Consider the following 26,749-nt stretch of genomic DNA (forward strand, 5'->3'; position numbering starts at 1 on the left):
AAACACCGTTTACGGGCGAGGGTTAAGTCAATACCTATACATAAGTGCATAATAATTACAAAGTGTATTTGGTCAAATACACGCAATGATCGATGACTGGAAATTGACACTTAACGACACGAGTTTGTGCTTGAATCCTGTCACTACTCAGCTGAACGTTCCTTTGTTCATTACGCTGTTTCACTCAGCCTCGGGAAATGCAACTGCAGACAATGCGAAAACCCCGTGACCTATTTCTACGGCTTAGGGATGAGTTTAGACAAATATGGTGACCTTGATACCACTTGCTCTTTCAAACGTGAGAGAATAGCAGATGTTGCGTGAGTACCTGATTCACTATATTTCTGCTATATTTTATGTCTTCTACACAAGACAATGCACACTCTGATGACTCAGTGGACGCTTGCCAATGATCACTAGCGTACTCCACAAGATAAGATCAGTTTCGTAACCGAAGCGCCGCCTGCAGTTTGCAGGCTTTGCCGTGTGTATTTTCCAAGGCTAGCATCTCACGGCTGTATAAAAGCAAGCTGCAATGGAGCTCAGGTATCCACTCGATCAAAGTCCTGCAGTGAGATACAAACTCCTAACCAAAACCCACAATGAACTCCTATTTTGTGGTAAGTGACAATTGCCTAGCTTTTTGTACTTTGCAGAAAATCCATGCAATATAAATTTCATTCGAACTATATTCCATACAATCCATGCAATATTAACATTTTAACTTGCCAATTAGCGTGTTTGTAGTCAGTCATGAATTTGGTAAAATTAAGTGCATGGACCGAAGTTTATAAGAAGAAAATTAAAATTATCTAACTATATAATGGTCGCAAAGCGATCTATCCTTCGATCAGTCTGCATAGGTTTCAATTTCGAACCCTACGGGGCCCGACTTAATTCACTCAAATTCCACAGCAATCGTAACCAAATAGTATCACATTGGTATTAGCATAATGAAAATATAGTACCCTTTTGATATGTAACGGTTTTTGTTTGTTTTTGTCTTTGTTTTTGTTCTGTTTTTTTTTTTTGTTCTTTTCACATTTTTTTCTTTCCTATCGAGGTTGGTATGTGTTGTTTGAGGATTTTTGGTATAACATCCAGCACTTGTCACTTCTCGGATGATGATGAGCCTCATAACGGGCTGTTTCTGATCAATCTATGACTTTCCGCTTCAGGTTGTCCTCGTCGCTGCCCTGGTGGCCGTTGTCTCGGCTGCCGGAGGGTTCAGGCCAATCAGCTACGGTGGTGGACAGTTCAACAGGGGTGGATTCAGCAACGTTGGACGCCTGAACAGCGGCTTCGGCGGCGGCGTCAGCAACTTCGGCAGCGGCTACGGCAGGGGCGGCAACAGGTTCATCGGCGGCGGACAGCGGCTCAACAGCGGCTTCAACAAGTTCAACTCTGGCTTCAACTCTGGCTTCAACTCCGGCTACGGCGGAGGTCGTCTGCACGGCTCTGGCATTGGCGGCGGCTCCTTCAACCGGTTCCGCAGCGGCGGCGGCTACTTCTAGAAGGGGACGGAGTCGAATTAGTACCTGATGGAGACACTTTCATCCGTCTCGCCAAGATCTTAAACAACCGTGTCACACACGATGCCTGATGATTGTCGTCTGTATCTCAGTGAGTGACCAATAAGTGACCAATCACACACAGACTTACCATCATGAATGTTTGAGTGTGGTAATGTGTGTAGCTATTGCTTTGAACCATGCAAGTACATTGTGTGGCATGTCCATGTCTTAAGTACAGTATCCAATGAAGCTTACTGTCAATGCACAGTACACACTGATGCTGATTTGTCTGTGAATGTCATCTTATCAATAAACACAAATATTCTTACGCGGTGTTATGGTATGCGTTGCGTGATTTTCGAGAAAGCACTGGCCAAGGCATGCGAAATAATATGATAGGACATGTTTGCCAAGTCGGCTAATCATTCTTCAAATGTTCATCATTCTTCAAAGCAAAAGCAGTAGAACAGTACAGTAGCATGCATGCATTAATTTTTGGCTCTCTCCGATGATATTTTAGCACCTACTGGCAATGCGTTGTTGTTATTGGTGTTGTTTTTGCACAAGCTGTCTGGTGGTGACCTGTTACGTCAGAACACCAGGCCACTTGAGCGACCTGACCGGAATTGTAACTACATATAACAATGTTAGCGTAAAGTTAGCTATTCTCGCGATTTGATCCTCCGAGATCTTTGGTTATAAGCATAATATGAAATGCTTTTCAAAACAAGAAACATACTATGTAAATCTTCCAAAAGTCTCCTCTCTCGGCCAGCTTCCAGACCCCCGTGGCTTAGACCAAATATTGACCTTGTTTTGTTGCGCCGTGCCCGGAGCGTCTCGGGCAGCACGCGCCGTTCAAGGCACCGCAGTTGTTTTCTCCACAAGAGCATCACTCGGACAACACTGACCTTCGGACGCCCGGGCGGCTGACCCGCAGCCCAGCCCGGCCGGTCAAGGTCACACTGTAAAAAATATTGACTAGCCCCTCGTCAAATGATTCTCAACGCTAAATGTCGGGGGTACAGACTAGTTTTGCATCCTACTTTTGACACACGCTGCGAGCCCCTGGCTTGTTTTGTGTTCGTCAGATGACAGTTACCAGGTGTCGGTTAGTTTTTACCACGTCCCAAAAATAGCTGGAGCGTTTCTGCCTTGTTTTGGAAGCAGGTCCTCGTTAATGCTGTGTATGATAACAAAGTACCTAGTAACAATAATAACGAAAAACAATGTCAAAACGAGGGCGGCTTGTTTAGTGACGATGTTCAAAAGAAGCATCGTCTTGTTCCTACTTAACGAATGAAGCTCAAACTAGGTCAAAACTAGGAGCCCAAGTAGGCCCTAATCAACCCATAGTCAGATGACCAGCAGATCCTACGCCGCCCAATCCAGTCATCGAATTTGCCAGCGAATTCGTTTGAAGACCATCATATTATTAAATATCGGTGGTTTTCAAACGAAATCCCTTACCAGTTTGATGACGAATTCATCCGGCCCATTCCAAAAACGCTCAAGATAAAATGAAAGTGTATTTCTGAAATAATGTGCTTTCTTGCAATGCAACTTTCGTATATCAAGCGAACCTTTCACTTCCAGCGCCCGTTTACAGTTATCAATCGAATCAGAAGCATGCACATACCTATCGATAGATCTGAACCTAAGAACACAGAAGACATTTTGTAGAGTACCTGTCTGAGCCTATGCAGTGGAGCCCGTGAGCCGCCCAACCGCAGCTGCCTCATGAACTTGATGATAGGTCTGAACCTCAGATTGGCCAGAGCTTGGCCGTCAATAACCAGCTTATTTATATCCACAGTTGTAGTGACTTAGGGTTTGGAATTTGCCAAACCTAAGTTTTGATTACCAAGAGAAGTTTTGTACTTCTTGCACTTGTCTTTTCTTCATAACTTTGGCGGAAATCGTCGTAGTGAAACTTCAGTGTTCCGTTAGCTGTCGGTTCTTGAGAGAGTTGGCCAGGCCGGACACCGGGGGCGGCTCCACAACTTTCGAAAAATTAAACCTAAGTCCTATTGCACTGCATGGAGAGCAATTCATTTAAAATCGCTCTTGTTCCCCCCCCCCCCCCCCTCGACAACTTTGCAAACGTCTCTGCGCGATTTGGTTGAGAATAATGGCTTATGGCAAGTTATTGAATCAGAACGTCGATCACTGCAGGTCATATATCGGCAAGCAATTCTTCATAACTAGACACTGCACAAATGGAAACGATACAGGTTTGCCCAGTGATAAACACTCGCACTTCACAGACGCGCGCACCCCGACCGAACGCGGCACGGCACAGCGCAACTGGCGCCGGGAAGCCGGGAACGCATTAAGTGAAGGATTCACAGGTGCGCAACTTTATTGCGAACAATAAAAACCTACCGCAAACGATTAAAAAAAAAGTTTTAAGGCAATCGGAAATACAAATGTATTGACTTATAGAAATAAAATTGTCATTCACCTTCCAAATAACCCAACAATTTATTTGCCGTTAAAAGTGTCTGGAAATGGAAAGTTGCAAACATGATTCAGCAAGTAGGGAAACGCAGCAGCTACCTGGCGAATAATCTCAGGCTGGTTTAGTGACGAGTGCATTGCTACGGCTTGTTCCTCACCCTTCACAGATTACTATGACAAAACTACCCCTAGTATTTTGATCATCCTGAGGCTGGCTTTCACCTAATAATTTGATGAGGGTCTTCCTCGTTTCGGATTGAGGCGAAAACAAACGTCAAACAACCTTGATAGTTAATTCAGCACTTCAAAACAAAGGTACACCTAGGGTATCATTACAATACCGGATCATAACGATCTGGATAGTTCTCAGCCTGTAAGCTAACTAAGCGGTAACTAGTCAAGTGGTAGGTACCGGAAGCATTGACAACTTGATGACTGTTTCGAGACCCTTGTTTTGACACATAGCTCGTCAATATTTTTTTACAGTGCACGTAAGGTCACGGTCCCGCAACGAACCGTGGCCCGTACTAAAGGCTGAGCTGCACTATGCGTGACCGTCCAGGAAATTACGTGCGTGATCTGCAGATCCGTGATTGCGAGACTCGCTTGACATCGGTTTCTGCGATTTTCCAGAATTTCCGTGAATTATTGTATGCTGACGTAATAATAACAATAAATAAATGATTTCGCAACAAACGCTTAGGTTTGTTATCTTCTATACTATTTTATGGCTAATTAGTTTATTTTGTTAATAAAACATCAAAAACACATGAAAATTAAAGAAACAATTATTAATTACGTTACTTGGATTCATACGTTGCGCCACCAAGTGCGCCAACAACTGTCTCATATCACGCAATCACGCAGATTCTGCAAAAAAGTTCGTAGCTCTGAACTTTATATCGGTACGGAACATCCTGACCGTCCTGACTATCCGGCATTTCCTATTTTGAACGTCCGGGATTTCCTTGACTGAATCTGCGTGACCCCAGTGTAGCCGACCCTGTGTATTTCCTATCAGCTGAACTTGACCTGCGTACCGATTTTCTGCAAAACCCGCAAACTCGCAGATCACGGACGTAGGATCCCGCATAGTGTAGCTAGACCTTAAGATCAGATACCTATATGCATGAATCCGAAATGATTGATCTTTAATTTCAGTTGATCTCAAAGCAAATGGCAGGCTAGGGTCTATGATCCCCATGGATCCCACGTGGTAAATAGGTATATCGTGGATCTTTGATCTCATAGGATCTAACAATAAATCAAAAACAGGGATATGTGATCCGAGTGGATCCCACCATATGCAACTTGTGGAACCATGTTTCCATCTGGTTTCATGTCAATAAGTGCCACAAAACTAATAAATAAGTTGCTTCTTGTAATCACATACCTAATATCCCTGAAACCAAACCATCGAAATAATAAAAAATCTCAATATTTCTATGCCGACGAGACTAAGGATCTGTGTTCTCACTGGATCTTCCGGCCAAAAAATAAAAATAGTTTCTGAACTATGATCCCGATGTATGCCGCGACAAATGAGAGTTGGATCTATGATCCCATTGAATCCGAGATCAAGATCTGTGTGATCAGATCCCAGGTCCTTTTTTTCGGATCCGTGCACATGTCTGACTACGACTTTGTTCCCACATGTTATATTGGCTTACGAGATTCCGATAAGGAAATGTGTCAAAATGAGAAAAGTTTCACCTCTTTTAGATTCTTTTATATTGCTTATGTCGTGCTAATTAATGAGTTTACTAACGAAAACAAATGATTGCTCCTCTCATTGTAACCTTTGAAGCTCATTTAAGGCTCGCCGGACCTATTGGTTTTCTACATACGCGGCGGCCGAGAGGTTGGTACGAACCCCCTCGCTGTTTCGCCCCTGATAGAGCTAGAGCGTCACGGAAAAAAACGAGCGTGTTCCTCGTCACGAGACGCAGCGACTGGTACCCGCTTTTGAGGTACCAGGTCAACCGGTGACCTATAAGGTCAGGTCAAGTGACCCCAGGTACAGGTTCCGTTTTCATAAAAAAACTTCGCAAAAAACGGTTGCAGAGCCGCGATTCTGGCCTCATCGTGTTCACCCCGCGCACGCTCATGCGCGTCGAATGGTATATTTTTTGTTCGGGTGTAGTCAATTTGAGGTGTTGACCTCGGGTCAAGTTCAGGGCGGCGCCCCCCAGGTCACGGAGCCGGTCGAAAGAGATAATGTTGAATTTCATTCGATTTGGCAGATCTTTCTGAGTCCAGTTGCGGCTTCTGCAACTCACTAGCTCAGTTTGAGCTCAGTTTGATCGGGAGTTATTGACGAAAAACTCTTATGACCCGATTGACGTCATAAATGACGTCACGCAAGTTCAACAATAGAAAAGTGAAGCATCGAACCTTGCAAGGAGTGCAAGAAATCACGATTGCGTGTGCTTGAGATAGTTTGAGATCGTTTCAGGTGCTGAAATAGCAGTTTTCCTTTTTCCCCATTGACTTATTGATGAGAATGAGACTGACTTATTGACTTGACTTTGTGAGGACACGTGACCGACCTGACCTCATGTAACCTTTAGGAAGAATCAGAGATATCCAAGTTGTGACACCTCACCTCTACGTCCTGTAAGTTTCATCTGCCTGTGAAAGATCCTCTGGCACTGAGGGCGTTGCGGAGTTGCGACATCAGAGGACTGTGCAGAGGTTCACTTATGACGTCATAGGACAGTGACCTGACCTTACCTGAAAATGCGGTTGATGTTACAACTTACAAGATGCGGCTTGGATCAACGGTCAGGTATGCCAATTTTTAGCTCTCTATCTCCGGCGTGTCTGGAGCTATCGCGAAGAAGCCTATGGGGGCGGCATCCCCCCCCCCCCGTCCTCGGCCGGCGAGGGCTAAATCCCTTTGCCGGTTATTACAACGTGGTGCATGAACCGAGGTAAAAAGGACAAAAAACGTCTACCCTCCCCATTCCTGTACTCCTCGACGTGTGACCTTTATCCAGGCACATACCTACATTTTCTCTGCATTAGACCTTTTGGCTCTTCGCTGTTACCTAAATAAAATTCTAAATCAATGGAGTACCTACCCTTCGCAAAAAGTTGTATTTCATCAAGGATCTACGTGAACTCTTATATAACCAATGTGCATACACCGGAAAGGGCCGTATGATATTGCCATTGTCCGCCACCGTAGGTCAGTGTGGACTACACTTGCACGCATTCATCGGAGCGCAGTATAAGTCAGGGTCAGTTACCAGTTACAACACCTTTAGTTTTGCTACAAACCCCTATTTCAGAGTTGCCAAACCGTGGAGTATAAAGACACAGAGTGGCCTACAGTCTGCAGTCAGTCAGCATTCAAACTCCTTTTGAGAAACAACGAACGGAACTCAACATGAACTTCAAGCTTGTGGTAAGTGCCATAACAAGAAGCAAGGAAAATTATGTGAGCTCTGGTCACTGGAAAGGATATTAAAAATAGCATTGATACTTGGCCGTAATATTCCATTGCGGCTACAGGTGTGTACTGGAACGAATGCTTGTGAAAATTCATCCGAAAATACTCACCACTCACACCAGTCTTACCATGTGCTCTGCTTCAGGTTGTCCTCGTCGCCGCCCTCGTGGCCATCGCCTCGGCTGACGGCGGGTTCAGGGGCAGCCAATTCAGTGGCCGACAGTTCAACAAGGGTGGACGCTTCAACAACTTCGGACGCTTCAACAGCGGCTTCAACAGCGGCTTCGGCAAGGGCGGCAACAGGTTCATCGGCGGCGGACAGCGGTTCAACAGCGGCTTCAACAAGTTCAACTCTGGCTTCAGCTCTGGCTTCAACTCCGGCTACGGCGGAGGTCGTCTGCACGGCTCTGACATTGGCAGCGGCTCCTTCAACCGGTTCCGCAGTGGCGGCGGCTACTTCTAGACGGGGACGGAACACGAACTCAGTTAGCGCCTGGTGGAAACGCTTTGATCCGTCTTTCCGAGACACTGGACAGTCGAGCCAAGGTTATAGTAACGCATATCCCTACTGTGTTGTACCGTACTTTGTGTGAATGATACAGGTGGTGTCAATGTGCAACATGCATTGTGCAATGGAGTTTGCTGTCAATGCAATGCTCACAATTACTGCTGATCTGTCCGGGTTATGTGATGTTATCAATAAACACAAACAATTTTAATATATGGTGTAATATGCGCTGTTCGACTGAAAACACACACACACAAACACATTCAAGGCCTGCGGTACAGTACCTATGACATGCTCGTCCATTCAGGCATTCATGCTTCAAAGGTAAAGCAGTAGAACAGTAGAGCAGCGTTCATGCAAAAGTGTAGGCTTCTCCAGATAATATGTAAGAACCTAATGACAAAGCTCAGTTGTTGTTGCCGTTGTTTTTGCAGAACCTGTGACAGTCACGTAAGGTCACCAGTCCATGCTAGCCCGGCACCGCCTGAGCTATTCCATATGTATGTGCTATGTATATTCGACCGCCTGCAAGGGTCGGATCGCATATGAACCCCTCACCCTCCGCTATGTTGAGAACCAACGGTGCATCAAACCTCGCAAGACGGCGTTTGAGGCTCTCTGCGAGACCTTTTGTAAAGCGATCTTAATATTTCCTTATAGAGGTCACATTTTGGGTCAAGATCATCACGTAAAACGTCAAGTTCTGAACTTCTGGGCTTCTACATGACAAGACTTATGGACGGCGGAATCAATAGCATCTTCCCAAAACTTGTCAAAGTGACGTCAAAGAGTTATTGAAGGCATCCTGTGAGCATGTGTCATACTAAGGACGGTTCACGGTCAAGGTCTGAGGCCTGTTTCACTAACAAATAAAACTTGTATTTACAAAGAAAAAGCTTGAGTTTACAAGAAATAATTACCAACATTTGAGATTTGGATTTCACGAAACCTTTGAACATGAATTTTGAGTTTAAAATTTGCAAACTTTTTTACAAGAAAAAGTTTGCTAGAAAACATGGGAATCGCAAACTTTCTGTTTCACGAAGACCAGAAACTTGAAAGAAAACATCGTAATTACAAACCTGAAATTCCAGTGGTCCTGACGTTCGGAATTTTGATACTTTTTGTGTAATAATGCAAAACAGTCATATATTTAGAACAACTATGCTTTGTTGAGTCGTTTCATGCTCAATTTTTACTTATCACACACCCTAAGAAGCAAAATAATCGGTATTAAAATATCGTCATGTTTTGTCATTCGCGCGCCATAATTGCATTCAACAGTCTTCTGCTGTCAAATGTTTTGCGTGTTATTTTCTTTCAATAATAGGACAATGTGAACTATCATTTATATCTTTTTCCAACAGCATCATTATTTATAATTTAATTAGGCAGCTTTTGACATGAATACTAGACAATATTTGATTCAAAGAAGCAATATCTTTAACATGCTATAGTTCTTGATTCAAAACATTTTTACTGTTTACAAGTTTATTTGCAGACATTTTCTTATCGGAGGTGCCACTGGCGATGAAGCTTAGTGAAATCGGTTTTTACGTAGTTGGTAAAAAAACTTATGAATTGTAAACTACAAACACTTGTAAATACAAGTTTTTAGTGAAACAGGCCTCAGGTCATAATATGCCATTTTGAAACAACTTCACGTCACGTCAGGTAGCGTAAGTCACCTTCTGTTACGTGGTTATGCGACACATGAATAAGGATAATTTTCACGCCGGATCCGATGGTCATACGTATATTATTCCTAGCCTCACTGGACCGATGCCTGAATTCTAAACTTACGAGAAACATATATGACGGCATCAATCATATTCCGTGCTGGAGCTATTTTGCACTATTTTGGGGTAAAAAATCATAATAGAAGTATAAGATGCGGTACACCTGATAAATACTGAGCCGTCCAACATATATTTCATTCATCTGAAATTGTTCTATGGCTCTAAGTCCAAAAAAACGCTTCTAGTTATTGGTGAAAACTACCATTTTTAAAATTGAGATTGATGATAGCCAGCCCCGTAGCTCATTCGGTAGAACGTTGGACTCCCCGTGGTGAGAGCACACATCCCCGTTTATAGCAGTCCGGGTTCGAAGCACGACTGGCGCTTGACGTTTATGGGCCTCCTGACAGGTATGGTTGCGGTTGGTGGCAGGCCGTAGCCAGGCGAGGGGACCGGCCGTGCGTGGATATGTGCGCTTGTTGATCTTTGTACTCCAAATTCTGCCATAGAACCGGAAGTGCCCGATCGGAGGGTAGAGGGAAGGGTCAACGCAAGAAGCTTCGCTTAACGGGGGCTTTGTCCTTGTGAATCCTTCCCTTCAAAAGGTTCGGGCTAAATTTGCAATAAAAAAATTGATGAATATTTGAGTCAAATTGATGTGGAAGGAGTTTTAACCCTCGCATGTGTGCAGCGTGTCAGCTTCTAATGTGTAAGGGGGGGTCGGTTGGACCCCCCTTGCCGTTTGGCCCCTGATCGAGCTAGAGCTTCGCGGAAAAAACCAGCGTGTTGCCCGTGACGAGAGAAAGACGATGATACCCAATTTTAAGGTCCTAGGTCATTGGTTGACCTTCCAGGTCAGGTCAATGACCCAAAGTCGGGAAAATCGGGACCTATTAGAAAGTCGTAAAGTGTGGCTGCTAAGGGGTTTCGGGGTGCTGATCACGAATATCGTGTTAGTTTTGATCACAGATGATGTCTTTAAGCATTTAGACCAGGTCGGGTCAGATCAGGTCAGGTCAACCAGTAGGGGTTGTGACGGGTATTCGTAGTACATGTCAACCGCCTCTGACAGCTTCGTAACATGTTACGAAGGCACCAAAACTACTTCGTAAATGTTCAAATGGTTGCTAAATTCGAATTCAGCTCCAAAAACTAGCCTAGAAACATGTAAAACTCGAAAAAGTGAACCGAGGTCACCCGAGGTCACCAAAGGTCAATGACCTGACGCGACCTTCAGGTGACCTTGACACCCACCCTAATGCATGGGAGAAACATCAAATCACATGTTTGAACGTTTGAAACCACGAAAAGCTTGCAAACGCGCGGCTAATGCGAGCCGACATACGCGGAATCGCGATTCCGGCCAAACATGGTCTCGGAAATGAGGTCAAAGGTCATTTGGGTCAGGGTCATGAAATTTTCAGGGTAGGTGTAAAATTGATCAATGCGAGGGTACTGAAAGTTTAGTCGCGATCGGCCGCTTTTTACGCGAGTTATTCGCGAAAAACCATGGGAGGATCCATCCGACCCCCCCCCCCTTACACATGCGAGGGTTAAAGAAATAATGAACTTTGGCAAAGGTTGGGCGCTTTTTAGCGGAAACAGTTACGAGTTATTCAAGAGAAACGGAGGTTAGTTGGATCCGGCGCAGCACGAAATTGTCCATGATTTTCTAACAGAATGAGTTGGGAATGGCTCTCACCTCCTCCCAGGTGGCTTCCTAATGCAGATGCTCCTCTTCTTCGTCTTTCTTCTCCACACACTCGCCTTACTACAATTAAACGTTTAAAAGTACACCCACAAGACGCGTCGGAACTCGAATAGGTCACACCCGAGCTTTATGGGTAATGAGTCATGCGACACGTAGGTGATTTGATTCGATTCGATAAACTGAACACGACGGTGCCACTTTCGCCTTTATTTTTCTGTCCGCAAAAGTAATAAGCCAAAGCAACTCACCCATTCACGCTATTTGAGTAGCAAGCTCATGCAGCTACCCGTTTTAGTGGCAAGTGGGCTGAATCGGCCCAAATAAGGTATAGAATTCCCGATACATGATGCAGCAGCATCATCGTGAGCAGTAACCGCTCATGATCGTGAATGCATACATACACAACATGATTCCGTTTCTAGATAATCATCCCCTGGGCGTAAAGTGCATGTGCTACCAATCGAGTATAGGAGCGATAAGGGCTTTCCACCTACTCACAGGTCTTCATATCTTCACCGAGAGCTAGGCCATCCGGGCAGACACACTTCCCCGTCGGCCTGTAGTCGACAAGCATGGTTACACAGAAATGCGAGCAGCCATTGCGCTGCAGGTCACAGACGGGTTTGGCGGAGGCCGGCTGGAGCCAGGGGTGCAGCACCCGCAAGGGTCCTCCGCCGGTCTTCGTGGGCAGAGCTCGTGGCTGCTCGTCAGTCCTACTGTCGGCCGTCCAGAGACGACCCGTGGAACGCTCCGTCCAGAACATCCGAGAGTCCAAAACAGCCAATCCGCCTGCATCCTCCAGGCTCGGGTGGGTCAGCACCGTCCGCAGTTTGTACGATGAAAACTGCCAAGGTCGTTGGAAAGCCTCGACTGAGTTCGCGGAAGTGTTTACCCAGAAAACGGCCTCCCTCCAAGTATCGGGACCCAACGGCGGTTTGACTGTCACTGCTCTTGGTTGAACTTTTAGGTCACGGGTAGAGAAGGCAAAATTTGCATAAGAGCTCTTGCCATTCATTCCAATTGCTTCGAAAACCCATTTTCCCCAGTCAAAGGATACATAGGATACAACCGCGCCACTTTCGGTTACTATGATATTACTCTGGTTCTCCCCATACTGTTCTGCCACCGTTTTAATGTACGCCCCGTCAAACGGAGCGATTTTGACGGCCAACGACTTCCCGTATTTCACGGTGACGTCCCTCTCCATCCAGACGAGGTGCCGATGATCCCAGTCGATAGCCATACCCAGAATGTGTTTGTTCTCAGCCGCTGGCACTACGATAGAGGGACTCGAGACGACTACGCCCGGCGACCACGAACCACGGGATACGCCACTGGCGTCCAACCAAAACAGCAGGTACTCCTCGTCGCCAGCCCGGAAGAATGCCAAGTCGGTGACATTGTTGAGACCGGAGAGGATCTCGGTCACCTGCTCGGTCTGCAGATCCACCACCTGCAGAGAGTCAGCGCTGGCCACCACGGCGTAGGCAGGGTGCCTCTTGTAGCACGCCAGAACGACCAGGTCCTCTCCCTCCGGGCAGAAACAGGTGGCGCCGGCGGTACCATTCAGCGCCGTCGGAACGCAGAGGTGCTGACACCCGGCGTCCTCGCAAGAGTTCTGCACCTGCTGCGGCTGCGTCTCTGGCGAGACGATGCGGAGGGCGAGCAGCTTTTCCACCTTGGCCAGCGCAGGCAGCGTCTGCCCCCGTACCGCACTCGCTACCAGGTCCTTCGCGGTGCCGTCGGACGCCGAGACGCGACTCACCGTCGTCTGGTCGTCCCACATCACGAAAATGTCGCCGTCAATGACATCGATAGAGCGCACATAGTCGGCGGCGAACCTCTCGTTCCGCGCTGCAATCATCCTGTCGTTCTCGCCGTCATAGTTGACCTGATAGATTTCGACGTCTATGCCACTCCCACCTCTACTGTCTAGGATGTAAACGCGCTTCTGCACCGGATCCACAGCCAGTCCGGCCGGGTAGGTGAGGCTCGTTGGAAGCTCTCGCAGGCCGGTCCCGTCCAGGTTCAACACCTGCAGCTTGTAAGGACCGAATTCCTCGGTTGCAATCCGAAAAAGAAGCCGGTTGGGGATGTCGTAAGCGGCGTAAAAGCGCACATTACCGCCCGCCTCAGCCAGTTTCACGCACTGGTCGAAGAGGTGGGAGCAGACGTAGCTGACTCGACTCGTTGTGAAGTGCCAGTTTTCGTTCAACCAATCATAGGCCAATGCGTCCATCAAGTTGAGGCGGATCTCTGGTGGCTGCGGGAGATCCCAGGTGTCGTTCAGGCTGGCTATGGGTGCGCAGCGCAGCAGGGCGTTCTCGTTCTGGTCCTCGTGTGCGTGGACCCAGCAGACGGTGCCGTTGCGGGGGTTGGTGGCCACGTGCCAGTCCTGCCACCACTGAAACACCTCCGGACGCCAGGCGATCAGCTCACCGCTCGTGTCCAGGTGCATGATACCGCTCTGAGAGACGGCGATCACGCTACGTCCCTCCGGAGCAGGGGCAGCGGCGGAGGCGGCGCCGGACAGCAACAGCAGTAGCAGCAGCGCAGGCAGCACGGTCGGGAGCGCCATGGTGGTGGCGAGTGGCGCGGCGGCCGACTGTCGAAGCGGACGCGCTGCCCCATGCTGCACCCCTCTGGTCCCGACCATGACCATGATATGATCCAGAGTCCCATGTTATTTAAACTACGAGTGCGGCAAACTGCTTCTGGGAAATGTCGACCTTGGCTGTTGCCGGCCAAACACTAACGCGAGTGAATTACGGGTGAGTGCAGCGTGTACATTTGCCAATGGTCTGTATCACTTCCAGGCGCACACAGGATTTTTGAATGAGGGACATGACCTGCCAACTGCCCCCCATGCCGAAGGGCCCCAGGCCAGGGCGGCTGAAGCGGGGTGGGGGGGGGGCTGCAGGGGCACGGCGCCATCCCACCTTCGGGGTGTGGGGCAAGCATATTTTTTGCCCCCCCCCCCTAAAATCAGCGATCGATCCAAACCTTATATTTTGCTGGAGACGTATCGCAAGCTCTTCGACTTTCTCCTTGTTAACAGTTCTATTTTCTCAGCCTTGTTGGACGCATCACGCAAGAAGTCACGACTCGAGTCACGACTTTTGACTCGATTCTGCCAGCATGGTGTTCCTCTCGTCAAGATGCGTCGAATAAACTGTAATCTGTCTGACCTTGAAATGTCATTTTGAAAATTTGACCCCAGGTCAAGGTCATGTCCCAACCGGAAAAGGTCATGTAGCATATCGGTCGAAATGTTTCGTCAAGCCGAACACATTTAGGCGTTTCCATTGCCCTAGCATGCCTCCATTAAAAGTTATTTGCGAAAAACTGTGAAATGGTCAGGGTAACTACATAAATCGATATCAATGGATGTAATACGTTTCGCAAAATAACACGGAACCAAAATGATAGACGAACGCGTTTCGGCTAAATCGCCGTCATCAGCGTCTAAAAGGAGAACAAGAGTTCCTTGTCCTCCTCTTGTTCTCCTTTTAGACGCTGATGACGGCGATTTAGCCGAAACGCGCTCGTCTATCATTTTTGTTCCGTGTTATTATACTTGTCTCAGCTGAAATACATACGTTTCGCAAAATGTTGATTTGCATCAAGGATCTACGTGAACTTGCATAATCACATCTGCACTCACCGGAAAGGGTCGAATGATATTATCACTTTCCGTAGTCATTGGTAGGTCAGTTTACACTGACACGCAGTCATCGGAGCGCAGTATATAGCCCAGGGTCAGTTACAGATTACAACACCGCTAATGCAACTGCAAGCCTCCCTACGCAGCCGTATCGTGAAGTGAAGTATAAAGGCATACAGCGGCTTACGCTCAGCATCCAGTCGGCATTCATACTCGTCTGAAGGAGCAACGAACGGAACTCAACATGAACTTCAGCTTTGTGGTAAGAGCCATATTAAAGAAGCAAAGGAAAATAGTGTGAACTATGTTCATAGAAAAGGAGACATTTGTCATTGATGCTTGGCTGCAATATTCCAGTGTCTACAGGTATTGACCGAAACAGATGTTTATGAAAATTCATCCAAAGACTCGCCACTCCCACCAGTCTCACCATGTGACCCTCTGCTTCAGGTTGTCCTCGTCGCCGCCCTCGTGGCCATCGCCTCGGCTGACGGCGGGTTCAGGGGCAGCCAATTCAGTGGCCGACAGTTCAACAAGGGCGGACACTTCAACAACTTCGGACGCTTCAACAGCGGCTTCGGCAGCGGCTACGGCAGCGGCTTCGGCAAGGGCGGCAACAGGTTCATCGGCGGCGGACAGCGGTTCAACAGCGGCTTCAACAAGTTCAACTCTGGCTTCAAGTCTGACTTCAACTCCGGCTACGGCGGAGGTCGTCTGCACGGCTCTGGCTTTGGCGGCGGCTCCTTCAACCGGTTCCGCAGTGGTAGCGGCTACTTCTAAACGGGGATGGGGTCTATCTAGTTAGTACCTGATGGAATTGGAGATACTTTCATCCATCTCGCCCCATGACTGTAAACATTCGTGTCACCCATGACGGCTAATAACATGATCAATAATGATCATGTCGCCTATATCTTTGTAGCGAGACTTATCACTCAAAAGCCTTACCATCCTGACGGTTGAAGCGTTATTTCTGTTAACTGTGCTGTATTCTACATTGTGTTCTATGCTTAGGTTCCAATATGCAACGTGCATTGTGCAATGACGTTTACCGCAAATATACAGTCCACACTTAGTTTTGAACTGTCTGCGTCATTTTTTTCTGATAACACAAGCATATTTACTCGCTATAGCCGTTTTAACGACGGCCATCTGGTACACATTTGGTGCACATCTGGTGCAGGTTAGGTGCAGATTTTGTCAAATTAGGTTTGGTGTCTTTTAGTAGCTATCAGCTAGGGTTGCACTAATTGCTTATATGCCTGCTTTGTCATATTATCAGATAGCATCATCGATTAAAACACTGAAATTATTTCATAAAATAAAGATACTTGCTGTAAAAGAGATTAGGTGCAGGTTTGGTCAAATTAGGTGCACTCGCCGGATAGCCCATCGTGAAAACGGCTATTTATTTGTTTTTACGTGGTATTAAGTCCTATAAGAGGTCTAAGGACAGGGGCGGCGCCAAGAATTTTTGTCAAGGCTGTGGCAAGCCGAAGTAGGGGGCTTCTACGTTCTACGTTCTTCTTCTATGTTCTTCTACGTTCTTTATTTATTTACTAGATGGCCATGTTTGCGCGATAACTGTATGGTATTTAATTGATTTTACGGGTTCTGTAGTGTGTACCAAGTTTGAGAGAAATTGGCCCAGCCGTTCTTGAGATAGGAAACTGCTCCTTTCCAGGTGTGCACGTGCATTAGCATTTAGCACCCTACATATGGTAATGTGTCGTTCGATATGTGCACGTTGACAGTCCCAAAATTCAGCACAATCGGCCCAGTAGTGGCTGAGTTATTGCAAGAATAAATTAATTTTATTTACTGGCGAATTCCCCTGGCGAGAGGTGCCTTCCGCTAGCGTTTGTTGTCACATGTTCAATGGCCTGCCTGCCGAAGCCACCGATCCGATTTCGTCGGAAAATACGCGTAACGTTAACAAAACACGGTCGCATGCTTGAGTCGTTTTCACAAAAGTTTATTGACTTTTCGATAATATTTTGGGTGGATATTGGTCAGAAAAGAATGCTCTTTCCGAATATGTAGGTTTCATAGCCAGTGATCAACGTTTCCAATACGTTTTGATGTTGTAAAAGACATCGCGCTCCGCGCGAATCAAATTTTCAAATTGATTGTTCATTATTAAAGAAATGGTACGGATCATCAGTTTTTATTTGCTTTCCTATCATTACACGTACATTTGTCTGCAAAATGATACAACACCGATTTCATTCCGTCAAGCTGTTTTCCAGCGGCATCGGTTTTCTTCCCACAATGCACGAAATCGGTCATTTTTTCACAACTGGGGGTGCTGTCTTGCACGTGACGCGTGCTATACTGTAAAACCATATCAATACGCTAGTTCCATCTCTCCTCTATCCAGTGGTGGCAACCCCATCTCGTTACGGCAATCTGTCGCCGAGTTTTGGGCCCGGGAAGTGGGCGCCGCAGGCCGGTTTTCGCCCGATCGTCGATTTGACCGTTTCCCGTGTTAACCCTATGGCGCACGCGAACGCGTGCTGACGGCGCACCCCTGGCCCGACCACGCCCAAATTTTAATACAAAGGCCGCCCACGCCCACAGATTCGGCATGCCAAATTTCACGCCGATACGCGACGCCTTTCAGGCGCAATAAGACACATAAGGCATGACAGTCGTACAGACATGTTATAAATCATAATATAGATACCCTGCCCTGCCCATACCCTGCCCTGCCCATACTCTAACACTGCCATTATCCTTCCCTGCCCATACCCTACCCGGCCCATACCCAACTTCTACCCTATCCTACCAGTCACCTAACCATGCCCTACCCTGCCCATACCTACTCTGCCCATACACTACTTAGTACTCATACCCTAGATAGCCAGCTTTCGGTATATTGATGAGAGTAAGAATGCTTTGTTGCTGAGTCGATCCCTAACGGTACGCCAGCTCGTTAAAATGTAACATTCGCAGCCCTCTCGGCGGTTGCCGGCTGGCCGAATGCTACCTAGGGACGAATTCGGGCGAAAAACTTTGTTGCTGACCGGCCGCGAACCATCCGCATTCGGATTAGGAGACTCGCATCTTATCCACTCGGCCGCGCAGTCAGCGGTTGAAAGGCGAGTGTTAGACAAATATAAACCACACGGTAATATTACTGCGCCGGTGCCGCGTTCAAGCCCGGCCGCCGCCGCTCAACCGGTAAAAATGCGTCGAAAACGGTATAATCATTGCTCTGTTTCTTAGAGCCCTTGATGACTTTTTGAAAATATTTTGGGTGGATATTGATCAGAAAAGAGTGTTCTTTCACTCTATGGTAAATTTTTAGTCATAAGTCTTCGTTATCAAGGCATTATGACGGTGCAAAGACGACCATGCCTTTTACGCGTAAAACTTGCAATTTGTAAGCGTTTAATTATAAAGATGTGCAAGTGAATGGTCAAAAATATATGTATTCTGAAAAGGTCAGATCCTCTTTTAGTCCGTGAAATGCATCCCGTGTCATTCGAGTGCATCGTTTTCAAATCCCAACGTTTTTCCTGAAATGTGTAAAAAATGCCCGTTTTCTCGAGATTAGAGGCTATTTCTTTGCACGTGGTACATACCTAAGAAAAAAACTTATTGCATACGATAGACCCATCTCTTCTGTATCCATCAGTGAAAACCGCATGTCGCTGCGACTTACGGTTGCCGAGATATAAGCCCGGGAAAGGAGCGCTGCAGGCCCGATTTTCGCCCGTTGGCGGTTTTCGCCGGCCACGTGTTAAGCGTATGAGAGCACCCTTTTGCACGTGCTGAAGGCGCACCCCTGGGCCGATTACCCCCAAAGTTTAATACAAAGGCCGCCCACGCCCACAGATTCGGCATGCCAAATTTCACGTCGCTACGCGGCGCCTTTCAGGCGCAATAAGACACATAATGCATGACACACGCACGCACGGACAACTTATAATTCATAATATAGACTAGAATACAGGTTTGCGACCCATATCGTACTCCTACTCACCCAGCTCTACCCCTACACTAACCCTACACAACCCCTCTTCTACACTTCCCATACACTGCCCCTACTTTACCCCTGTCCCAAGCCCTGCCACTTCTTAACCCTAGCCTACCCTACCCCTGCCCCAACCCGTGCCACTACTTAACCTCAGCCCTACCCTACCCTACCCTACCTACCCTACCTACCCAACCCCACCAACTCCACCCCACCCTATCCTACCCTACCCTACCCTACTCTATCATACCCTACAAATACTATCCCATACCCTACCCATACTCTTTTTATACTCGACTGAAGCGGTAATCCAAATTTGAGTGCAATCGGCTTATTAGTTCTTGAGATATAAAAGCGGTCCCTACACGTGCGTACCTACACGCTAGTTGAAACTCCAGACGACTTGCGCCAGCCACCTGTCTAAATGGTTCCCAACAGTGTGCAAAATTTGAGCGACATCGACCCAGCCGTTTCTTAGATGGAGAAGCGGACCCTGTCACCTCACGTGTACACGTGCAGTCGGTCCACCACATCTGTAACACACCAGTAAAACGCCTTTTGGGCGAAGAACGAGCCAGCGAGATAGTGAGCCCTGCACGTGCGCAAGGGCGAGCGGGTACTTCCAACGGGCTGAAGCAAAGCAACCTTCTAGCCGGTCGCTAGCAGTGTGCCAAATTTAAACCCAATCGGCCCAGCCGTTCCTGAGATCTGGAAGCGGCATCCTGCACGTGCGCACGTGCAAGCGGGGTCCAAACTGACTTTTGCACGGCACCCTACTAACTGGTCCCCAACCGCGTACCAAATTTGGGCGCAATCGGCCCAGCCGTTCTCGAGATCTGGGAGCGCCCCCTGCACGTGCGCACGTGCTGTACTACCCCAACTTTAACACATGCAGATGAATTATCTGATGGAGACCTAACTGTGTACCGAGTTTCAAATCAATCGGCCCAACCGTTGTGTTGTTATTGAGGTTGCAATTTTGGGGGTTCTTAAAAAATGTCCAACTTTACCACGCGTCATGTGCGGTGGTTGGCAAGAACGCATGGTGGCCATCACACCGCAAAACTCTTACGTTCAAGTAACATTCAGTAAAGAAGACCGCTTGTCAATCGGATGTCCCATTCCTAAGATATTAGCTTTTGAAGAGCGTCCCCACGCTCATACTCAGGATTTTCCCTTAATTCAGTATGAACTCGCTCGCTCGCTGCGCTCGCTCGCTCGTAATGACCATGCATCGCCTGGTGAGTGGTGAGTGCCCTGCCTACCGACAATTCAAGTTTCAGAGGATTCGGCCTAATGACATCTAAGTTATTGCTGTTTCAAAGTTACGTTATTTGCTGTCGAGCGCTTATGTTAACTGTTTTCGAATTCCCCTAGGCGAGAGGTGGATTGCGGCCTTGCTGTGCTAACATATCGGCGATGAGCCATCGATCGGATTTTGCCGGAAAATACGTCTAACGTTAAATAGTATAACGTCACGTTCCGCCACCTCGTGAATCTATGTATAGCACACCGGACCCTCTTAGCAATTGCCGGCCGGCCGGATGCTACCTTCGGACAAAGGCGAGCGAAAAAGATCGACAATGACCGGCCGCGAACTCGCCGCCTCCGGATTTCCAGCCGGACACCCAAACCACTCGGCCACGCGGCCAGTGGACGAGCGGCGAGTATTACACGTATTGAAAGCACACGGTGGTATTTCCGTCATCCGGCCGCCGCGTTCAATGCCCGCCGCCGCTACGACGGAAAACGTGCGTCAAAAACGGTACAATCATTGCGCTGTTTCTTAGAGCCCTTGTTGACTTTTTGAAAATATTTTGGGTGTGTAGTGATAAGAAAAGAATGCTCTTTAAAGCAATGGTAGATTTATAGCCATAGGTCTATGTTATCAGTACATTATGACGGTGTAAAGATGATGATACCGCTTAAACGTAAAACTTGCACTTTGAAAGTGCTTAATTATAAAGATGTGCGAGTGAATGGCCGAAAATCAATGTTTTCTGAAAAGATCCGATCCTATTGTAGTCCGTGAACTGCATCCCGTGTCGATCAAATGCACCGTTTTCAAATGCCAATGCATGTCCTGAAAAGTATAAAAACGGCCCATTTTTCAAGTTTATAGGCCATTTCTTTGCGTGTGGTGAGTGTTTTACAAAACTATGTGTTGCATACGCTAGCTCTGTTTCTGCTCTATCGATCGGTGGTAACCTCGTGTCGCTGCGACCCTCCGTTGCCGAGATATATGCAAAAGAGTCGAACCGTTTTTTGGGACGGTGGCCGTCTTTCGCTCGTAATGTTAAACCAATGGCGATCGTACCTCTTTTTTAAGACGCTGCCGACGACGTCCCCGTCGACGGATGGCAACCAAATTTTGATACGATGGTTAGCCCCACCTAAATATTGTGCCCATAAAATTTTACGCCGCTGCGCTGCACCGTTCCGGCGCTAGACACGCAAATAGCGATGACAGGTTTCGGCTGTGACCGACAACTTCTCTTTTATAATATAGGGGGACTAGAATACAGGTTTGCGACTTACGCATACGTGTTTGTGACAGATTCGGTCGTCCCTACGCAGTAGGTAGGGCAGTAAAGTAGACACCATATGACTATTATATCCCTACACTATCCTACTACTGCACTAACCTGCCACTCCCCTACCCCTACCCTACCCTACTCAACCCAGTTCAACCCCTACACTAACCCTACACAACCCCCTTCCTACACTACCCCTACACTGCCGCTACTTTACCCCTGCCCCAACCCCTGCCACTACTTAACCTCAACCCTAACCTACCCTACCCTACCCCTGCTCCAACCCCTGCCACTACTTAACCTCAACCCTACCCTACCCTACCCTACCCTACCCTACCTCACCCCACCCTACCCTAGCCTTCCCTACCCTACTCTATCATACCCTACATATACTATCCCATACCCTACCCACACTCTTTTCATACTCGACCGAATCGGTGTTCCAAATTTGAGTGCAATCGGCTTATTAGTTCTTGAGATATAAAAGCGGTCCCTACACGTGTGTACACGCTAGTTGAAACTCCAGATGACTTGCGCCAGCCACCTGTCTAAATGGTTCCCAACAGTGTGCAAAATCTGAGCGACATCGACCTAGCCGTTTCTTAGATGGAGAAGCGGACCCAGTCACCTCACGTGTACACGTGCAGTCGGTCCACCACATCTGTAACACACCAGTAAAACGCCTTTTGGGCGAAGAACGAGCGAGCGAGATAGTGAGCCCTGCACGTGCGCAAGGGCGAGAGGGTACTTCCAACGCGCTGGTGCAAAGCACCCTTCTAACCGGTCGCTAGCGGTGTGCCAAATTTGAACGCAATCGGCCCAGCCGTTCCTGAGATCCGGAAGCGGCATTCTGCACGTGCGCACGTGCAAGCGGGGTCCAAAGTCCAAACTGACTTTTGCACGGCACCCTACTAACTGGTCCCCAACCGTGTACCAAATTTGAGCGCAATCGGCCCAGCCGTTCTCGAGATCTGGGAGCGCCCCCTGCACGTGCGCACGTGCTGCAGCACCCCAACTTTAACACATGCAGATGAATTATCTGATGGAGATCTAACGGTGTACCGAGTTTCAAATCAATCGGCCCAACCGTTGTGCCGTTATTGAGGTTGCAATTTTGGGGGTTCTTAAAAAATGTCCAACTTTACCACGCGCCACGTGCGGTGGTTGGCAAGAACGCATGGTGACCATCACACCACAAAACTTTTACGTCCAAGTGACATTCAGTAAAGAAGACCGCTTGTCAATCGGATGTCCCGTTCCTAAGATATTAGCTTTTGAAGAGCGTCCCCACGGCCGGCCGCTCATACTCAGGATTTCCCCTTAGTTCAGTATGAACTCGCTCAGCTCGCTGCGCTCGCTCGCTCGTAATGACCCTGCATCGCCTGGTGAGTGGTCAGTGCCCTGCCTACCGACAATCCAAGTTTCAGAGAAATCGGCCTAATGACATCTAAGTTATTGCTGTTTCAAAGTTATGTTATTTGCTGTCGAGCGTTTATGTTAACTGTTTTCGAAATCCCCTAGGCGAGAGGTGGATTGCGGCCTTGCTGTGCTGACTATTGTGAAAAGTTTAATGGCATATCGACGATGAGCCATCGATCGGATTTTGCCGGAAAATACGTCTAACGTTAAATAGTCGAACGTCACGTTCCGCCACCTCGTGAATCTATGTATAGCACACTCTTAGCAATTGCAGGCCGGCCGGATGCTACCTTTGGACAAAGGCGAGCGAAAAAGATCGACACTGACCGGTCGCGAACTCCCCGCCTCCGGATTTCCAGCCGGACACCCAATCCACTCGGCCACGCGGCCAGTGGACGAGCGGCGAGTATTACGGGTATTCAAAGCACACGATGGTATTTCCGTCATCCGGCCGCCGCGTTCAATGCCCGCCGCCGCTACGACGGAAAACGTGCGTCTAAAACGGTACAATCATTGCGCTGTTTCTTTGAGCCCTTGTTGACTTTTTGAAAATATTTTGGGTGTGTAGTGATCAGAAAAAAAATGCTCTTTCAAGCAATGGTAGATTTATAGCCATAGGTCTATGTTATCAGTACATTATGACGGTGTAAAGATGATCATACCGCCTAAACGTAAAACTTGCAATTTGTAAGCGCTTAATTATAAAGATGTGCGAGTGAATGGCCGAAAATCTATGTTTTCTCAACAGGTCCGATCCTATTGTAGTCCGTGAACTGCATCCCGTGTCGATCAACTGCACCGTTTTCAAATGCCAATGCATTTCCTGAAAAGTATAAAAAACGGTCCATTTTTCAAGTTTATAGGCCGTTTCTTTGCGTGTGGTGAGTGTTTTACAAAACTATGTGTTGCATACGCTAGGTCTGTTTCTGCTCCATCGATCGGTGGTAACCCCGTGTCGCTGCGACCCTCCGTTGCCGAGATATATGCAAGAGATCCGAACCGTTTTTTCGGTCGTTGGCCGTTTTCCGCGCGCAATGTTAAACCAATGGCGATCGTACCTCTTTTTTAAGACGCTGCCGACGACGTCCCCGTCGGCGGATGGCAACCAAAGTTTGATACGATGGTTAGCCCCACCTAAATTTTGTGCCCACAAAATTTTACGCCGCTGCGCTGCACCGTTCCGGCGCTAGACACGCAAATAGCGATGACAGCTTTCGGCTGTGACCGACAACTTCAAATTCATAATATAGGGGGACTAGAATACAGGTTTGCGACTTACGCATACGTTTTAGAGTTAAGGTTTGTGACTTACGCATGTATGTGTTAAGACAAAATTTGAGCGACATCGACCCAGCCGTTTCTTAGATGGAGAAGCGGACACTGTCACCTCACGTGTAAACGTGCAGTCGGTCAACCACATCTGTAACACACCAGTAAAACGCCTTTTGGGCGAAGAACGAGCGAGCGAGATAGTGAGCCCTGCACGTGCGCAAGGGCGAGAGGGTACTTCCAACGGGCTGGTGCAAAGCACCCTTCTAACCGGTCGCTAGCGGTGTGTCAAATTTGAACGCAATCGGCCCAGCCGTTCCTGAGATCTGGAAGCGGCATTCTGCACCTGCGCACGTGCAAGCGGGGTCCAAAGTCCAAACTGACTTTTGCACGGCACCCTACTAACTGGTCCCCAACCGTGTACCAAATTTGAGCGCAATCGGCCCAGCCGTTCTCGAGATCTGGGAGCGCCCCCTGCACGTGCGCACGTGCTGCAGCACCCCAACTTTAACACATGCAGATGAATTATCTGATGGAGATCTAACTGTGTACCGAGTTTCAAATCAATTGGCCCAACCGTTGTGCCGTTATTGAGGTTGCAATTTTGGGGTTCTTAAAAAATGTCCAACTTTACCACGCGCCACGTGCGGTGGTTGGCAAGAACGCATGGTGGCCATCACACCACAAAACTTTTACGTCCAAGTGACATTCAGTAAAGAAGACCGCTTGTCAATCGGATGTCCCGTTCCTAAGATATTAGCTTTTGAAGAGCGTCCCCACGGCCTGCCGGCCGGCCGGCCGCTCATACTCAGGATTTTCCCTTAGTTCAGTATGAACTCGCTCGCTCGCTGCGCTCGCTCGCTCGTAATGACCATGCATCGCCTGATGAGTGGTAAGTGCCCTGCCTACCGACAATCCAAGTTTCAGAGAAATCGGCCCAATGACATGTAAGTTATTGCTGTTTCAAAGTTATGTTATTTGCTGTCGAGCGTTTATGTTAACTGTTTTCGAATTCCCCTAGGCGAGAGGTGGATTGCGGCCTTGCTGTGCTGGCTATCATATCGGCGATGAGCCATCGATCGGATTTTGCCGGAAAATACGTCTAACGTTAAATAGTCTAACGTCACGTTCCGCCACCTCGTGAATCTATGTATAGCACACTCTTAGCAATCAGGCCGGCCGGATGCTACCTTTGGACAAAGGCGAGCGAAAAAGATCGACACTGACCGGTCGCGAACTCCCCGCCTCCGGATTTCCAGCCGGACACCCAATCCACTCGGCCACGCGGCCAGCGGACGAGGGGCGAGTATTACGCGTATTCAAAGCACACGGTTGTATTCCCGTCATCCGGCCGCCGCGTTCAATGCCCGCCGCCGCTACGACGGAAAACGTGCGTCTAAAACGGTACAATCATTGCGCTGTTTCTTTGAGCCCTTGTTGACGTTTTGAAAATATTTTGGGTGTGTAGTGATCAGAAAAAAATGCTCTTTCAGTCAATGGTAGATTCATAGCCATAGGTCTATGTTATCAGTACATTATGACGGTGTAAAGATGATCATACCGTGTAAACGTAAAACTTGCAATTTGTAAGCGCTTAATTATAAAGATGTGCAAGTGAATGGCCGAAAATCTACGTTTTCTGAAAAGGTCCGATCCTATTGTAGTCCGTGAACTGCATCCCGTGTCGATCAAATGCGCCGTTCTCAAATGCCAATGCATTTCCTGAAAAGTATAAAAACGGTCCATTTTTCAAGTTTATAGGCCATTTCTTTGCGTGTGGTGATTGTTTTACAAAACTATGTGTTGCATACGCTAGGTCTGTTTCCGCTCTATCGATCGGTGCTAATCCCGTGTCGCTGTGACCCTCCGTTGCCGAGATGTACGCAAAAAAGTCGAACCGTTTTTTCGGTCGGTGGCCGTTTTCCGCTCGTAATGTTAAACCAATGGCGATCGTACCTCTTTTTTAAGACGCTGCCGACGACGTCCCCGTCGACGGATGGCAACCAAATTTTGATACGATGGTTAGCCCCACCTAAATTTTGTGCCCACAAAATTTTACGCCGCTGCGCTGCACCGTTCCGGCGCTAGACACGCAAATAGCGATGACAGCTTTCGGCTGTGACCGACAACTTCAAATTCATAATATAGGGGGACTAGAATACAGGTTTGCGACTTACGCATACGTTTTAGAGTTAAGGTTTGTGACTTACGCATGTATGTGTTAAGACAAAATTTGAGCGACATCGACCCAGCCGTTTCTTAGATGGAGAAGCGGACACTGTCACCTCACGTGTAAACGTGCAGTCGGTCAACCACATCTGTAACACACCAGTAAAACGCCTTTTGGGCGAAGAACGAGCGAGCGAGATAGTGAGCCCTGCACGTGCGCAAGGGCGAGAGGGTACTTCCAACGGGCTGGTGCAAAGCACCCTTCTAACCGGTCGCTAGCGGTGTGTCAAATTTGAACGCAATCGGCCCAGCCGTTCCTGAGATCTGGA

The 26,749-nt window shown here is 47.8% G+C and overlaps 3 protein-coding genes across 3 annotated transcripts; all 3 read left to right on the forward strand.

Moving 5' to 3' along the window:
* Positions 1–235: 235 nt before the first annotated feature.
* LOC122365516 (abscisic acid and environmental stress-inducible protein-like) lies at positions 236–1,842 on the forward strand. Its single transcript, XM_043336783.1, has 2 exons — positions 236–620; positions 1,179–1,842. The coding sequence occupies exons 1-2, from the start codon at positions 603–605 to the stop codon at positions 1,512–1,514; spliced, it is 354 nt and encodes a 117-aa protein (XP_043192718.1). The 5' UTR covers positions 236–602; the 3' UTR covers positions 1,515–1,842.
* Positions 1,843–7,115: 5,273 nt separating this feature from the next.
* Positions 7,116–7,891, forward strand: LOC122365512 (keratin, type II cytoskeletal 68 kDa, component IB-like). The gene is made up of 2 exons (XM_043336778.1): positions 7,116–7,383; positions 7,574–7,891. Exons 1-2 carry the CDS (start codon positions 7,366–7,368, stop codon positions 7,889–7,891), a joined length of 336 nt encoding a protein of 111 aa, XP_043192713.1. The 5' UTR covers positions 7,116–7,365.
* A 7,367-nt stretch (positions 7,892–15,258) lies between these two features.
* Positions 15,259–15,830, forward strand: LOC122365513 (ATP-dependent RNA helicase A-like). Its single transcript, XM_043336779.1, has 2 exons — positions 15,259–15,312; positions 15,501–15,830. Exons 1-2 carry the CDS (start codon positions 15,295–15,297, stop codon positions 15,828–15,830), a joined length of 348 nt encoding a protein of 115 aa, XP_043192714.1. The 5' UTR covers positions 15,259–15,294.
* The last annotated feature ends 10,919 nt before the right edge of the window (positions 15,831–26,749 follow it).

This window comes from Amphibalanus amphitrite, unplaced genomic scaffold, assembly GCF_019059575.1.
Source record: "Amphibalanus amphitrite isolate SeventyFive unplaced genomic scaffold, NRLGWU_Aamphi_draft 000745F_arrow, whole genome shotgun sequence".
NCBI classification, from domain to species: Eukaryota; Metazoa; Arthropoda; class Thecostraca; order Balanomorpha; family Balanidae; genus Amphibalanus; species Amphibalanus amphitrite.